The sequence below is a fragment of the Hemiscyllium ocellatum genome, chromosome 22 (genome assembly GCF_020745735.1).
Source record: "Hemiscyllium ocellatum isolate sHemOce1 chromosome 22, sHemOce1.pat.X.cur, whole genome shotgun sequence".
NCBI classification, from domain to species: Eukaryota; Metazoa; Chordata; class Chondrichthyes; order Orectolobiformes; family Hemiscylliidae; genus Hemiscyllium; species Hemiscyllium ocellatum.
Window position 1 is genome coordinate 2,754,984 of NC_083422.1, and position 17,991 is coordinate 2,772,974.

The window sequence follows — 17,991 nt, forward strand, 5'->3', positions numbered from 1 at the left end:
TGAGAGTTTTATTATAATTTTTTGAGGTTGCAGAAAGCAGAATAGATAAAATAGGACCATTAGAAGTAACATGTTTGGATTTCCAAAGGGCATTTGATCAGACACTGCACATTAAACTACGTAAAACAATAAGATGTTGTGATGTTGGGGGTAGTGTATTAGCATGCATGGATTGGTTAACAAGTAGAAGACAAAATTGTGATTTCCAGGATGGCAACCTGTAACTAGAGGAGTGCCACATTGATCACTATTGGGGTCACAGTGACTGGGATGAGGAATAAGTGGGAAGGCAACAGTGAGGGTGACAGAGTCAGCAGAGAAATAAATAGCTTAAGTGAGCAGCCAAAAACTTGGCAGACGGAATATAATATTGGTAATATGATTATGCACTGTGGCAGGAAGAATAGAAGGAGGTAAATAATTTTTAATGGAGAAAGCTGCAAGACAGAGGGATTGGAAGTCCTCATGCATAAATCACAAACTAGTATACAGTTCAGTAGGTAATAGAGAAGGCAGTTGGAATGTCAGCCTTTATTCCAAAGAGAATTGAATAAAATGGATAAATCTTTCTAAAACTATACAAGGCACCAGATGGACCACACCTGGAATCCAGAGAACCATTTTGGCCCCCTTGTCCAAAGTGAGATAGATGCACTGGATTTGGAAGCAGTTCGTAGAAGGTTTACTTCTTTTAATTCTGGGAATGGAAAGCTTTTCATATGCAAAAAAGGTATTCAACAGAAAAAAATGACCTTACTGAATCATACAGGATTCTTAGGGGCCTTGACAAGTTGGATGCCAAGAGGCATGTTTCCCATTGTGGGAGAGACTAAGACATAATTTCGTTATAAGGGGATGCCCATTTAAGACTGAGATAAGGAGGAATTTCTTCTGAGGTTAGTGAATCTGTGATTCTTTACTGCCGAGAGCAGTCAGGTCCGATTTTATTTCTAAATAATTAGTGAGGAAATCGAGGGTTATGGGGATAAGGCAGGAAAGTGGGAGATGCGAATTATCTAATTAGCCATGATCTCATTGAATGATGGAGTAAACTTGATGGTTCAAATGGCCTACTTCAATTTCTACTTTTTATTGTCTTAGCTTCTGTTTTATCCATTTGCCCAGTTTACTGTAGATGGTCTGTCTTAACAGCAACTGTCTTCGCCAAACACACTGTTGAACTTAATTGTATTAAGAACACTGTATGACAGATATTCACATGATGTGAACTAAATCTATATCCTCCTCTTGATTCTTGGGCGTGTTGCAGAAGAACTTAGATATGGCCCAGAAATTCACAGGTTAACTGACATGTTTTACATGTCCAAATTTATAAGAAAGTATGAATCCTCCTATTAAAACCACTGTGTTTGCTACGTATATGTTTATTCACTGCATTCTACAAGCTACCACTTCACATCTGTTACCAGGATGCCTAATCATTATTATATCCCCTTATTAATGAGAATTCATTTTTACCATTAAGAGCACGGAAAGTACGGCATGTCCAAGGAACCCTGGATGTCAATGGATATCGAGAGTTTGAATAAGAAAAAGAAGCAAGCATATGTTAGGGACAGAGCATGACAAAAAGGGGAGGCCCTTCAGGAACATAGTGTAAGTAGGGGAGTGTTTCAAAATGCAATTAGGAGAGCAAAGATGGCCAGATAGGATTAATGGAAAACCTCAAATCATTTTATAAGTATGTTAAGAGCAAGAAGACTACCAGGCAAAGAGATGTATGTATTAGAGATCAAAGGAGTTATCTGTGCATGGAGCCAAAGGATGTTGAGGTTTTGAATGAATATTTTTCATCTGTATTCACAATGGAGCTTATTATATCCATCACTATTGAGATTTCATTCTTAATCATCATATTGTAGCTGGAGATTTCATTTGGGATGGTAAGGTTCTAAAGCATGTTAAAGTTAATAAGTAGCAGGAGGTGTGAGATGTTTTAATGGTCATAAAGGTACATATATCCTTGGGGCTTGATGAAATATATTCTAGGCTGCTATGAGAGGCAAGGGAGGAGATTGCTGGGGTCTGAGAGGAGAAATTTGATACTTCGCTGGGCACTGGTGAAGTGCCAGATGACTGGAAGTTCCTTTGTACAAGAAAGGCAGCAGGAGAGGTTTACAGACCAGTTAGTCAGACATCAGTGGTAGGGGAATTGTTGGAAAAATATTCTGAGGGGCATGATTAATCAATACTTCGAAGGGAAGGGATTTATCAGGGATAGTCAGCAGTGGTTTGTTGGAGGGGGATCCTGTGAGACTAAGTTGAGTTTTTTTGAAAGGGTGACTGAAAATGTTGTTAAGGGTAGTGCAGTTGACTTCAGTAAGGCTCTTGACAAGGTCTTCCATGGAAGGCTGTCTACAAGGTCAGAGCCCTTGGGATCTGAGGCAAGTTGACAAACTGGATCCGTAATTAGCTGACAAATGAGAGGCACAAATTGTTGGTGGAGGGTTTTTTTAATTGGAAGCCTGTGACCAGCAGTGTGCCACAGGGATTGATGCTGGGATCCTTGCTGCTTGTTATGTATATTAATATCTTGGATGTGAAAGAAGGTATAATTAGTAAGTTTGTAGATGGTGCAAAAACGTGGTTGTGGTGATCAGCTGATAAATTGGATAGAACAATGCCAGATGGAGATTTATTCCTGATAAGTGTGAAGTGATGCATTTTGAGAGGTCTAAAACGGGAAGGGTTTACTCTATGAATGGTAGGTCCCAAAGAGGTACGGAGGAATAAAGGGACTTTGAAGGGAAGTCCACGTTTGATATGTGGGAGGCTTTCAAAAATAGTGCAGGATAGGCACATTCCTTTGAAAACAAAGAGATAAGAAAGGCAAGATTCATTAATAGTGGATGACAGGAAAAATCGTGTGACTAGCCAAGAGGAAAAGGGAAGCATACATAAAGTTCAGGCAGCTAAGAACAGAACAGGCTTTGGAGGAATATCGGGAGAGTAGGACCATTCTTAAACGAGGAATCAAGCAGGCTAAAAGGGGTCATGAAATAACTTTAGTGAGTAGAATTAAGGAGAATTCCAAGACCTTTTATTCACACATAAGAGGGAAGAGGGTAACTAGAGAAAGGGTTGGTCCACTAATGGATAAGGTAGGAAGATTGTGTGTCGAACCTGAAAAAATGGTTTAAATTCTGAATGATTACTTTGCATCATTGTTCACTGAGGAGAGGGACACGACGAATGTTGAGATTAGAGATAGAAGTTTGTTTACTCTGGATCATGCTGATATAAGGAGGGAAGATGTGTTGGGTAGGCTAACGGATATTAAGGTGGACAAATCCTCAGGTCAGGATGGAATCTATCTCAGGTTATTGAGGGAGGCGAGAGAAGAAATAGCTGGAGTCCTGGCAGATATCTTTGTGGTATCCTTAAATACAGGTGAGGTGCCAGAGGACTGCAGGATTGCGAATGTTGTCCCCTGTACAAGAATGGGGTTAGGGATATTCCTGGTAACTACAGACCAGTGAAACTGATGTCAGTGATGGGAAAGTTGCTGGAGAGGGTACTGAGGGATAGGATCAAATTATATTTAGAAAATAATGGGCTTATCAGTGATAGGCAACATGGTTTTGTGCGGGGGAGATTGTGCCTTGCCAAATTAATAGAGTTCTTTGAGGATGTGACCAAATTGGTAGATGAGGAAGGGCTGTTGATGTCATATACATGGACTTTAGTAAGGCGTTTGATAGTGTTCCCCATGGTAAGTTAATGGAGAAAGTGAGGTCACATGGTGTGCAGGGTGTTCTAGCTAGGTGGATAAAGAACTGGTTGAGCAACCAGGGACAGAGAGTAGTAGTTGAAGGGAGTTTCTCGAAATGGAGAAAGGTGACCAGTGGTGTTCCACAGGGATCAGTGCTGGGGCCACTGTGTTGTTTGTGATATGCATAAATGATCTGGAAGAGGGCATTGGTGTTCTGATCAGCAAGTTTGCAGCTGACATGAAGACTGGTGGAGTAGCAGAAAGCATGGGGACTGTCGAAGAATACAAGAGAATGTAGATAGACTGGAGAGTTGGGAGGACAAGTGGCAGATGGAGTTCAACCCGGGCAAATGTGAGGTGATGCATTTTGGAAGGTCTAATTCTAGAGTGAAGTATACAGTAAATGGAAGAGCCTTGGAAAAAGTTGATGGGCAGAGAGATCTGGGAGTTCAGGTCCATTGTGCCCTGAAAGTAGTTGCACAGGTGGATAGAGTGGTCAAGAAGGCATATAGTATGCTTGCCTTCATCAGATGGAGTATTGCGTATAAGAGCTGACAGGTCCTGTTAAGATTGTTACAAGACTTTGGTTCGGGCGCATTTAGAATAGCAGTTCTGGTCGCCACATTACTAAATTGATGTGGACGCTTTGGAGAGGATGCAGAGAAGGTTTAAAAGCATGTATGGAAGATGCTAGCTATGAAGGGAGGTTGAGTAGGTTAGGATTGTTTGCATTAGAAAAAAGGAGACAGTGGGGAGAGGTGTGGGAGCTAATTGAGGTTTACAAAATCATGAAGGGTATCGACAAGGTGGATAGATATAAGCTTTTTCCCGGGGTGAGGGATTCAATAACGAGAGGTCACGTGTTCAAGGTAAGAGAAAAAAATTTTAAGGGGATACACACGGAAAGTACTTTACACAGAGGGTGGCAGGTGCCTGGAATGCGTTGCCAGCAGAGATATACAGGCAGGTATGGTAGATTCATTTAAGATGCGTCTGGACAGATGCATGAGTAGGTGGGAGCAGAGGGATACAGATGCTTAGGAATTGGGCGATAGGTTTAGACAGTGGATTTGGATAGGCACATGCTTGGAGAGCTGAAGGGTCTGTTCCTGGGCTGTAAATTTTCTTCTTCTATTTTGTTCTTTGACCTTGGTGTCAAGTACATAGATTCCTGAAAGTGTCAGTACAGATGCAGACAGGGTGGTGAAGAAGGCATACGGGATACTTGCCTTCCTTAGCCACGTGTATAATGTAGGAGCAGGGAGGACTTGTTGCAACTTTATAGAGCATTAGTTAGGCCATAGTTCTGTGCATTTCTGGTCATCACACTATTGGAAGGATGTGGTTGAACTGGAAAGGGTGCGGAGGCAATTCACTGGGATGCTGCCTGGTATGGAACGTCTGTTAGGAGGAGAGACTGGATAGTGGCTTGGTTTGTTTTTCCTGGAGCAGAGGAGGCTGAGTGGAATCTGATTGAGATACAGTTGGTTCTAGAAAATCCTGTGTGTTTCTTCAACACAAATTGGCTTTAATGCGATTGAGGAATTTAGACTGTTATTTGTAGAATGCAAACTTTCCTTATCTGTATTGATTAAATTGTGATTCTGGCCCCATTAGTTTAAATGATGTGGCTATTGCACAATTTTCTTATAACATGAGATTGCACGAGAATGGAACGATCAGCCATGATGCAGAGGTACTGGGGTGGACAAAGTCAAAAATCACACAATGCCAGGTTATATTCCAACAGGTTTATTTGGAAGTACAAGCTTTTGGAGTGCTGCTCCTTCGTCAGGTAGCTTGTGGAGCAGGATCATAGGACACACCACTTATGATCCTGCTCCACAAGCTATCTGATGAAGGAGCACGCTTCAAAAGCTTGTACTTCCAAATAAACCTGTTGGACTATGACCTGGCATTGTGATTTTTAGAGTAATATCAGAACAGACTGTATACCTAATTATGAGAAGCATAGAGTAGACTGTGAGAGACTTCTCTCCATGGCAGAAGAGTCTAAGACCAGAGGGAATAATTTGAACATTTGGACTAAGTGGTTTAGTGGGGATCTGAGTGAACATTTTTCACCCCAAGTTTAGTGGAAATGCGGAATGTGCTGCCTGAAGATGGAGGCAGATACGCTTGCAACATTTTTAAGGAGCATCTGGATGAATAACTTAAAATGAATTTCGCTCTCCTGTAATAGTGGGGCCCAAAGCACAGCTTCTCATTGTTACTGTACACTTCAGTTCAATCTTAAACTGTTGCTTAAACTACCTTTTTTGCTTTAGCCTTAAAACAAACTTACTAACTTTAATTTGCTGTGATTGCCCTATTTATTCTTTTAACAAGAATCATCGTTCCAGCCTGGTGCCAGTGTTCCATGAAATGGAAGCCCTCTTTCCTATGCTAATTCTTCAACTTCAGGTTCACTGCCTTTATTCCTGATGAAGGGCTTTTGCCCGAAACGTCGATTTCGCTGCACTTTGGATGCTGCCTGAACTGCTGTGCTCTTCCAGCACCACTGATCCAGAATCTGGTTTCCAGCATCTGCAGTCATTGTTTTTACTTACTTCAACGACAAGTCACTTCCCTAATTTGATTATCTGTGACTTAGGTATTCAAATTTTATGGTGGCATGAACCAGGCTGACTTCTGTATCCTTTTTCCCAAGCAGAAGTGCTCATGTCTGATTCCACATCACCAAGGAATCAAATTTATGTTGTAAAGCTGTGAAATTTCAAATGTAGTAGGTGAACTGCATACCGAAGGGCAGAAAGGTGAAATGACCAGAAAATGTAGAAGCACACGTATGTCATTTGGCCTTTAGAACCTCTCCGCCATTCAATTCAATCATGGCTGATCTGATAATCTTCAACCCCACCCTTGTTTTCCTTTAACCTGTGATTTCCTTGCTGGTTTAAAGATCTGTCTCTCAGCCTTGGATATACAGTACTTAACAACCCAGCTTCCACATCCTTCTTTAGTAAAGAATTCCCCAGATTTATTACCTCTGAGAGAAGAAATTCCTCTGAATATGATGAGATTGTACTCTGATGGATTAAGCTGTTCTGTTTTCTACAGGGCAGTGGAGCAGGATTTGGAGGACAATTCTGTACCTGCAGATGTGAAACCAATTCTGCAACAAGATACCGAGCACTTGAAACTAGTACACTTGCAATACTTCCGGCTCTGGTACTTGCTATGTGTTCTGGAGACACAAGCAGTTGATAAGAAGGGAGGACTGAGAAACATTTGGCTGCGCTCTGCAGAGGAAAGGTGAGAAAGAATCCACAGTATCCAAAAACCTTGTGATGTGAAGTATCTTTGTGTGGGCTGCTGGTGGGTGTAGAACTTAGTGGCCAAATGTGATGGCTTTAGTGTTTGGTGTGTGAGGTGGAGCTTGGTGCATGACCTTCACAGGCTGATGCAGGAGGGGATTTGTGGAAATCGTATTTCAGTTTATCCAGAATTCCAAAGTTTGGAACAATTAGGTTTATGTTTGATTTAGGACTGCATATCTGGTGTAGATTTATGTTGTAAAGCAGGATTTTCCTGTGGTTTATGTTTGATTTAGGACTGCATATCTGGTGTAGAGTCAGTGTTGCAAATAGAAACCAAAACAGAAATTGCTAGAAAAACTCAACAGTTTCAAGTTCTGAACTCAATTCAACTCGTGAAGAACGATCACTGAACCCAAAATGTTAACTCTGCTGTCTCTTCACAGATTCTGCCAGGCCTGATGAATGTTTCCAGCAATTTTTTTTTAGATTTCCTGCATTTACAGTTCTTTGTTTTATTTATAATTAGAAATGATGAATTTTCAATGACTTGCCGGTCACCACTTCTGAGGATCTTTAGGTCTCAATTTATTTACTAAAGATCTAGAATGTTGCTGATTATATTCTTTATTTTATATATTCTACACCTGATCATAATGTTCAAGATTTAATGTTTAATCTACCACATTTAGCTTCAAAATGATTAACTTTTTATCTGAATCTTGGTAGGTGTCATATTCTTTCAGATGCTTGCTTTGTTCCAATAAGTGGATCTCCATTCCAGTGATCCAGATTACACCTTAAACTGCTGAGTACTGTGTCTAGATAAGTGATGTCAAGTCCCCAGGACTGAAACACCACATCTTGCTGGAGATGTTTTCAATATTGACCTCTGATGTATGTATTGTCCAAATAGTTATTCGTCAGTTGAACAATGTGCCAAATTCTAGCAACCCTGAACCTGGTATTCGATTTGGCTGTTGATCAGGATCCCTGGTCAATTTTTCTTCTCACCAGAGAAAACTGTTGCATTGTTGAAAATGAGAACTTTGAGTTTTGAGTGTCAGTATTGAGAAGGCTTTGGGGGAGATTCTCCATTTGTTTTAAAATCGCAGTACAGAGGTTCATCCCAAAGAAAAGAAAGGTTATCCAGGGCAGGGGGGTGGTGAAATTAGACAGCCATGGCTGACAAAATGAAGTCAGGGAATGTATCATAGAAAAAGAGAGAGCCCATAAAGCGGCCAAGAGCACTGGGAAGTCAGAAGATTGGGAAGACTATAAAAACAAACAGAGGATAACAAAGAGAGAAATAAGGAAGGAGAGGATCAAATATAAGATAAGCTAGCCAGTATTATTAGAAATGATAGTAAAAGTTCCTTTCAATACATAAGAAATAAATGAGAGGCAAAAGTAGAAATTAGGCTACTCCAAATTGATGCAGGAAGGCTAGTGATGGGAGATAAGGGAATGGCTGAAGAACTTAATAAATACTTTATATCAGTCTTCACAGTGGAAGACATGAGCAATATCCCATCAATTAAGGAGAGTCCAGGAGTAGAGTTGAGTATGGTAGCCTGTACAAAAGAGACAGTGCTGGAAAAGCTAAAAGGTCTAAAAATTGATAAATCTCCTGACCTGGATGGGCCACATCTTAGAGTTCTGAGGGAGGTGGCTGAAGAAATAGCGGAGATGTTGGTTGTAATCTTTCAAAAATGACTGGAGTCAGGGAAAGTCCCAGATGATTGGAAAATCTCTGTTGTAACCTCCTTGTTCAAGAAAGGATCAAGACAAAAGATGGAAAATTATAGGCCGATTAGCCTCACCTCGGTTGTAAGTGAAATTCTAGAATCCATCGTTAAGGATGAGATTTCTAGATTCTTGGAAGTGGATCGGATTAGAACAAGCCAGCATGGATTTAGTAAGGGGACTTCGTACCTGCCAAACCTGTTAGAATTCTTTGAAGATGTAACAAGTAGGTTAGATCAGGGAAACCCAGTGGATGTTATCTACCTAGACTTCCAAAAGGCCTTTGGTAAAGTGCCTCACGGGAGGCTGCTGAGTAAGGTGAGGGCCCATCGTGTTCGAGGTGAGCTACTGGTATGGATTGAGGATTGGTTGTCTGACAGAAGGCAGAGAGTTGGGATAAAAGGTTCTTTTTCGGAATGGCAACTAGTGAACAGTGGTGTCCCGCAGAGTTTGGTGTTGGGGCTGCAGCTCTTCACTGTATATATCAATGATCTGGATGAAGGGGGTGGGGGTATTCTGGCAAAGTTTGCTGATGATACGAAGTTAGGCAGACAAGCAGCTAGTTCTGAGGAGAAGGGGAGACTGCAGAAAGATTTAGACAGTTTAGCAGAGTGGTCCAAGAAATGGCTGATGAAATTCAACGTGAGCAAACTTTGGAAAAAAGAATACAGGCATGGACTATTTTCTAATCGGTGAGAAAATTCATAAAGCAAAATTACAAAGGGATCTTGGGAGTACTAGTCCAAGATTCTCTAAAGGTTGATTTGCAGCTTGAGTCTGTGGTTAAGAAAACAAATGTAATTTCATTTATCTCGAGGGTTGGAATGTAAAAGCAGCAGTATGCTACTGAGACTTTATAAAGCTCTGGTTAGGCCCCATTTAGAATACTGTGTCCAGTTTTGGGCCCCACACCTCAGGAAGGACATACTTGCACTGGAGCGCGTCCAGCGGAGATTCACACGGATGATCATTGGAATTGTAGCTGCAAATGTGTTGCTGGTCAAAGCACAGCAGGCCAGGCAGCATCTCAGGAATAGAGAATTCGACGTTTCGAGCATAAGCCCTTCATCAGGAATAGAATTGTAGGCCTAACATACGATAAACGGCTGAGGATACTGGGATTGTATTCATTAGAGTTTAGAAGGTTGAGGGGAGATCTAATAGAAACTTGCAAGATAATGCATGGCTTAGAAAGGGTGGACACTGGGAATTTGTTTCCATTAGGTGGGAAGACTAAGACCTGTGGACACAGCCTTCGAGGGGGTCAATTTAGAATGGAAATGAGGCAACATTTCTTCAGCCAGAGAGTGGTGGGCCCGTGGAATCCATTGCCATGGAGAGCAGTGGAGGCCAGGACATTAAATGTCTACTAAGCAGAGATTGATAAATTCTTGATATCACAAGGAATTGAGGGATACGGGGAGAGTGCGGGTAAGTGGGGTTGAAATGCCCGTCAGCCATGATTGAATGGCGGAGCGGACTCGATCGGCTGAATGGCCTTACTTTCACTCCTATGTCTTATGGGTTTATGGTCTTTATGAGGGAATTTTCCAAGTATGAGAAGAACAGTATACTGTCTTGACATTGTTTAATGTTTGTGCTTGGATTATTTTATTTCAATAGGGAACTGCAGGGATGCTGTGTTGCTAACCTTGTGCGCAGTGATTGCATCCAGACCATTGCTGATGGACAGTATGAGCACAAATTCACACGGAGAGCTGGGTCAATATCGAAAACTACGCTAATGGTTGGAGACAGAGTGGTTGTCAGTGGTCAGAAGAAAATGCTGCTTGCTGTCTCTTCTGGATATGTCACTGATGTCTGCTCATTCCAGATCACATGTATATTAGATCGGTAAGGGATCCATTCATGTCGGGATTCTGTTAGAAGTACTAAACCTGAAGTCCAATAGGAGAACTTTGACTGGGATTTATCATTTCTGGGATTTTATGTATGTCGTTTTGTGTAGGGAATCAGTCTGTAGAAACCAACTAGAAAAGCAAATGTAAAAATATAGTGCTTCATATAACTCCAATACAATCCTACTCGAGGCAGCAACTGATTGCCTTGCGAGGTTATTTCACGTGACCGTTTGTTATCTATTGCAATGCTATGGATCTAATTTTACACGTAGACCAGACCAGACCAGTTAAGAACATAACACAAGAAATGGATGCAGGAGTGGGCTATTCAAACCCTCAAGCCTGTCTGGACATGATTTAAAATGTTGCCTGTTCTACTCCCCCTTTCATCCCAGGAACAATCTGGTGAATCTGTTTTGAACTGCTTCTAATGCCAGTTTTTTTTCTTTTTAATTATGAGGACCAGAACAGTACACCAGTCCTCACCTGTGCATTTGAAACAAAACTTATCTATTTCAACCCCTTCAACAATAAAACCCAAAATTCCATTTGCTGCCTTAATTACTTGCTGCACCTACATGCTAATGTTTTGTGTTACACGTACAAGAATGCTCACAACCTCCTGTGATGCACTTTTTGGGAGTCTCTATCCATGTAAATAATGGTCTGATTTATGATTCTTCTAAAGTGCAGTAGTTCACACTTTCCTTCATTGAACTCCATCTGCTAAATTTAAGATGACTCACTCAACCTATCTATATCCTTATGTCCTCACTGCAACATGCCATCTAAAAGTGACAGGTTTCCTTCCCTAAAAGTGAACCAGGTTTTTGTTTTGCAACTGTTGATGATGTTTGTTGTGTCACTGTTAGGGAGACACGCTTTTAATTCCAGATTTAATTATTTGGATTGGTTAAGTTTGAGCCCATGTGATCAGCTTTGGCCTCTGGAATTGTCCAGTGACTTGGGGTTGCAACAGCTGCATTATGGAAAGTTGTCCAGGTATATCTTGTGCACAAAAAGCAGCTTCACCTTGGTCAATTACCACTTCATTATAGAATCTGAGAATTGTTACAGTGAAGGAGGCAGCCATTTGGCCCACTGTATCTATTGGTCCTCCAAAGGAGCTATTCACCCTTTGTCACTATCTTGCCTTTTCCCTGCAGGCCTGAAAATTTGTCCTTGTCAGATAATGATCCAGTTTCCTTTTGGAAACTTCAATTAAATCTGTCTCCATCACATTTTCAGATACTTCACTCCAGATCATAACCACTGAGGGAAAAAGGTTACTTCAGATCACTATTTTTATTTTTGGCAATTATCTCAAATCTGAACACTTTGCTCCTTGATCAGTTCCTTCTATCAATCCTGTCCAAGCCATAATAAAATTAAATACTCCTATTATATCTCCTTCCAACCTCTAAGAGAAGAGTCACAATTTGTCCAATCTTCATGCACTGCCAGCTCATCATGGAACAATTCTTATGAATTGTTTCAGGATCCTCTTAAAGTTTCATCCTGCCTGAAGTGTTGTTTCCAGAACTGAATCTACTATTCCAGTTGAGGCTGAATCATTTGACAAAAAGATATTTGACATAAGTATGAAAAGAAGCATTATTGATAAATCTAGGAATTCCTTGTGTTTTATTAACTGCTCTCTCTCAACCTACGCTGCCATTTTCAATGATTGTTGTGTGTATATATATCAAAGCCCCACTTCCTGTTTTAGAAATGGACCCATTTTGATTTGCCTTTCCATGTCCTTCGTAAGAAGTGAAATGCTTCACATTTCATTGACACCTATGTGTCCATTCTGACAGTCTGTATGGGTTTACATGTATGTTAACTGCCACTGTCTTTTCATATTTCCTCTTACTTTTTTATAATAGCTTTTGTTACGACACGGAGGTGAACCTATCTGTTAACTAAACCAAACATCCAGAAAAGCTCACCTCGCCTCGTCTGTTAAAATCTGACTGAGAACTTCCAGATTCCACTATTTAAAGTAAATGTATTTTCTAACTCTAAAAGTGAAGATTAAACAAAAACTATTCACAAATCTAAGCCTCCCTTTCTCTTAACTGCTTTCTATCTGCATCCAATTCTAACAATATACTGTTCCAATAAGACACTTATTAAAATTACATCAACTTAATTTCAAAACCACACAGTCTGTGTTGTCTTCACTCTTCTGGCTGCTGATTTCCCTGGATTGTTATCTTACTTCTTACTGTGAGTATGTTTCATGTGAAAAGGTACCTTTGATAGAGTGTTTCCTAATTTCTCTAAGAGCAAGATGGGCATTTAGTTCTCCAGAAGTTTTTCTCTACCTACAGCAGTTGCTTGGTGACGAATTCTCAAAATGCCTGCATCTGCATTTGTATATACCCCCCCCCCCCCCCCCCCAACATTGGATCGTCTTATTGGTTTGATGTTGACAAAACAATGCATTCAAACTCGATTAGGTTTTAGCATCCTGGGGCATCATTTAAAGTGGTTAAGTTTGAATTGTTGTCAAAACAGCAACAAAAACTCAGATTTCCACTTCGTAGCCAAATGTTGCATATTTTCAATTTTCTAGTACATTGTGGGACTGTCATCCAGCTATACACCAGTGCTTGTCAGCCCTCAGTTCAAAACAGCATTCTATGTTTCTTAAAGGTACAATAAATGCCTTTGACTTCATAACATTTTTTCAAGTTGAGCTCCTGGCCCTCTATATTTATATAATAAAGCAAACAAGTGTAGATTTGCTTCAGTATTTACTGTGAAAAAGGACATGGAAGATATAGACTGTAGGAAAATAGATGGTGACATCTTGCAAAATGTCCAGACTACAGAGTGCTGGATGTCTTGAAACGGATAAATGTGGATAAATCCCCTGTACCTGATCAGGTGTACCCGAGAACTCTGTGGGAAGCTAGAGAAGTGATTGCTGGGCCTCTTGCTGAGACATTTGTATCATCAATAGTCACAGGTGAGGTATTGGAAGACTGGAGATTGGCAAACGTGGTGCCATTGTTTAAGAAGGGTGGTAAGGACAAGCCAGGGAACTATAGACTGGTGAGCCTCACCTCTGTGGTGGGCAAGTTGTTGGAGGGAATCTTGAGGGACAGGATGTACATGTATTTGGAAAGGCAAGGACTGATTCGGGATAGTCAGAATGGCTTTGTGTGAGGGAAATCATGTCTCTCAAACTTGATTGAGTTTTTTGAAGAAGTAACAAAGAAGATTGATGAGGGCAGAGCAGTAGATATGATCTATATGGACTTCTGTAAGGGAATCGACAAGGTTCCCCATGGGACACTGATTGGCAAGGTTAGATTTCATGGAATACGGGGAGAACCAACCATTTGGATACAGAACTGGCTCAAAGGTAGAGGTGGAGAGTTGTTTTTCAGACTGGAGACCTGTAACCAGTGGAGTGCCACAAGGATCGGTGCTGGGTCCACTAGTTTTCATCATTTACATAAAATGATTTGGATGCAAGCATAAGTTTGCAGATGACACCAAAATTGGAGGTGTAGTGGACAGCAAAGAGGGTTACCTCAGATTACAACAGGATCTTGATCAGATGGGTCAATGGGCTGAGAAGTGGCAGATGGAGTTTAATTCAGATAAATGCAAACGCTGCATTTTAGGAAAGCAAATCTTAGCAGGACTTATACACTTAATAGTAAGGTCCTAGGCAGTGTTGCTGAACAAAGAGACCTTGGAGTGCAGGTTCATAGCTACTTGAAAGTGGAGTTGCAGGTAGGTAGGATAGTAAAGAAGGCATTTGGTATGCTTTTCTTTATTGGTTAGAGTACGGAGTATAGGAGTTGGGAGGTCATTTTGCGGCTGTACAGGACATTGGTTAGGCCACTGTTGGAATATTGCGTGCAATTCTGATCTCCTTCCTATTGGAAAGATGTTGTGAAACTTGAAAGGGTTCAGAAAAGATTTACAAGGATGTTGCCAAGGATGGAGGATTTAAGCCAAAGGGAGAGACTGAACAGGCTGGGGCTGTCTTCCCTAGAGCATCGGAGGCTGAGGGGTGACCTTATAGACATTTACAAAATGGAGGGGCATGGATAGGGTAAGTAGGCAAAGCCTTTTCCTGGGGTCGGGGAGTCCAGAATTAGAGGGCATAGGTTTAGGGTGAGAGGGGAAAGATATAAAAGAGACCTAAGGGGCAACTTTTTCACGCAGAGGGTGTATGGAATGAGCTGCCAGTGGATGTGCTGGAGGCTTGTACAATTCCAACATTTAAGAGGTGTTTGGATGGGAATGTGAATAGGAAGGGTTTGGAGGGATATGTGCTGGGTGCAGGCAGGAGGGACTAGATTGGGTTGGGATATCTGGTCGGCATGGACAGGTTGAACCAAAAGGTCTGTTCCCATGCTGTACATCTCTTATGACTCTATGTGAAACAAAACAGAAATTTCTGGTGACAAGCAGCAGGTCTGACAGGATGTGGGAGGAGAAAGCAGTTAATGTTTCTAGTTCTGTAACTCTTCATGAGAACTGATAACAGCTAGGAAAAGCTAGGTATTTATGCTGAAGATGAGATTGGGGATGGTGAGGTGAGTTGATTGGATAGATTAGATTAGATTCCCTACAATATGGAAACAGGCCATTCAGACCAACAAGTCCACGCTGACCCTCCGAAGAGTAACCCACCCAGCCCCATTTCCCTATGACTGATGCATGTAACATTATCGTTAATTTAACATGGCCAAATTCATCTGACCTGCACATCTTTGGACTGAGGGGGGAAACTGGGGAGATAAGGGGAGAATGTACAAACTCCACCCAGACAGTTGCCCGAGGCTGGAATCGAACCTGGGCCCTAGTGCTAACCACTGAGCCAACGTGCCGCCGCTATGGATAGAGACCGAACCAAGAGAGAGGGATGAAAGGGATAGAGTCAGAGGGTGACACAGCATAGAAACAAACCCTTTAGTCTAACTAGTCCACGCTGACCATGTTCCCAAACTGAACGAGCCCCACCTTGCCTGTGCTTAGTCCCTATCCCTCCAAACCTTTCCGATTCATGTACTTATGCAATGTCTTAACCATCATAAATGTGCCTGCATCCATCACTTTCTCTGTCAGTTCAATCCATACACTACTGTGTTTTAAAGAAAAAGTTGCCCTTCATGCCCCTTTTAAATCTTTCACATCTCACCTGAAAAGTATGCCCCCTAGTTTTGAACACCCCCACTTTAGGGAATGATTTTTGTATTCAGCTTATCTATGCCCCTCATAATTTTATAAATCTCTATAAGGTCACCCCTCAACCTCCTACGCTTCAGTGAAAAAAGTCCCAGCTTCCCTAGTCTATTTTTTAAAACTCAAACCCTCCATTCCTAACAACATCCTCGGAAATCTTTTCTGAACCCTCTCCAGTTTATTAATATTCTTGCTATAATAGGGTGACCAGAACTGCATACAGTACTCCAGAAGGGACCTCACCAATGTTCTGTACAACCTCATATTGACATTCCAGTTACTATACCCAAAGGTCTGAGCAGTGATGGCAAGTGTGCTAAATGCTGCCTTAACCAACCTGCCTACCTGTGACACAAATTTCAAAGAATTATGTACCCTGGGTCTCTCTTTTCCACAACACTGTCCAGGATTCGACCATTAATTGTATAAGACCTGCCCTTATTTGTTTTACCAAAATGCGATACTAATGCATTTATCCAAATTGATCTCCATCTGCCACTTCTTAGCCAATTGAGCTAGATCTCTTTGTAATTTTAGATAATATTCTTCACTAGCGATGTTTGGGAACATTTGTAGCTCAGGTTGATGATAAGTTTGTAAGTTAGCTAGCTAAGTTTGAAGATTTGTTTTCATATGTTTTGTCACCATACTAGGTAACATCATTAATGAGAGTATCCTGTGAAGTGCTGGTGGTATGTTCCGCCTCTCTCATTATAGGTCTTGGTGCATTAAGGTGGGTGAAGTCATTTCTGTTTTTTTTGTTAGTTTTGCTGGTGGTATCTAATGGATCCTTTAGGTTCATTAGTTGCTGTTTAAGTGTCTTGGTAGGTTTGTGGGCTATCAGGATGCCAAGGAGTCTGAGTTGTTTGGAAGTCATTTCTGATACGTCTTTGATGTAAGATAATGTGGCTATAGTTTTTGGTTGCATTGTGCCTGTTTGTTTGGGTTTGTTTCTGAGGAATTGATGGATTGTATTTATTGGGTACTCCGTTTGTTAGATACCACCATTTACAAGATACCATGCAAGAACTGTAAAAAAAGAACTACAAACGGACAAATTAGCAGGAAAGTAGCCACCAGGATATATGAACACCAACTGACCACCAAAAGATACGACCAACCATCAGTAGTTTCTGTACATACAGACAAAGGAGGAGACCACTTTGACTGGGACAACACCATCCTAGGACAGGCAAAACAAACACACATGAAAATTCTTAGAGGCAAGGCATTCTAACCAGAACTCCATCAATAAACACATCAATTTAGATTCTATCTACCTTCCCTTGTTAAAAAAAACGGAAATGACATCACCCACCTTACGAACCCAAGACCTATAAATAGAAAGGCGGGATGTACCAGCAGCGCTTCACCGGAGACACTCATTGATGATGTTACATAGTATGGTGATGAAATATCTGAAAACAAACCTTCAAGCTCAGCGAGTAAAAAAAGAGGTCTGCAGATGCTGGAGATCACAGCTGAAAATGTGTTCCTGATGAAGGGCTTATGCTCGAAACGTCGAATTCTCTATTCCTGAGATGCTGCCTGGCCTGCTGTGCTTTGACCAGCAACACATTTTCAGCTTCAAGCTCAGCGAGCTAACTTACACTCAGCAATCTTCACTACCCACTATACCACCAATTTTGGTGTCATCTTCAAACTTAATAACCATGCCTGCTGTATTCTCATCCAAATCATTTATATAAATGACAAACAAAAATTGACCCAGTAACTGATCCCTGTGGAACACCGCCAGTCACACGCCTTCAGTTTGAAAAACGACTGTCCACCCTCACCCTCTGTCTCCTACTGTAAAACCAATTTTGCATCCAATTGGCAACTTCACCCTCAATCCCATGTGATCTAACTTTGCTAATTAGTCGACCATGCTGAATCTTATCAAAGGCTTTCCTAAATTCCAAGTTCACAAAGCCTACTGCTCTGCCCTTATCAATCCTTTCGGTTACTTCCACAAAAAATTGAATCACATTTGTGAGACATTATTTTCCTCACAGAAAACCATGCTGACTGTCCCTAATCATTCCTTGTCTCTCCAAATGCATTTAAATCCTATCATTAAGAATCACTGCCAATGACTTACCCACCACTGATTTTAGACTCTCAGGTCTGTAGTTCCCAAACTTCTACTTACACC

General features: G+C 41.2%; 1 protein-coding gene across 3 annotated transcripts in view; it reads left to right on the top strand.

The window, feature by feature from the left end:
* Positions 1 to 17,991, top strand: part of dna2 (DNA replication helicase/nuclease 2) — a 114,532-nt gene that overhangs the window by 58,310 nt on the left and 38,231 nt on the right. For 2 of the 3 annotated variants that reach the window (XR_009645876.1, XM_060842303.1), the window contains exons 10-11: positions 6,815 to 7,009; positions 10,381 to 10,611. Coding sequence is in view for 2 of the 3 variants with exons in the window: in XM_060842303.1 (XP_060698286.1) it covers positions 6,815 to 7,009; positions 10,381 to 10,611 (426 nt within the window). In the remaining variant the exon portion in view is untranslated. The remainder of the gene's footprint in view (positions 1 to 6,814; positions 7,010 to 10,380; positions 10,612 to 17,991) is intronic. The other variant, XM_060842304.1, reaches the window with a different exon arrangement.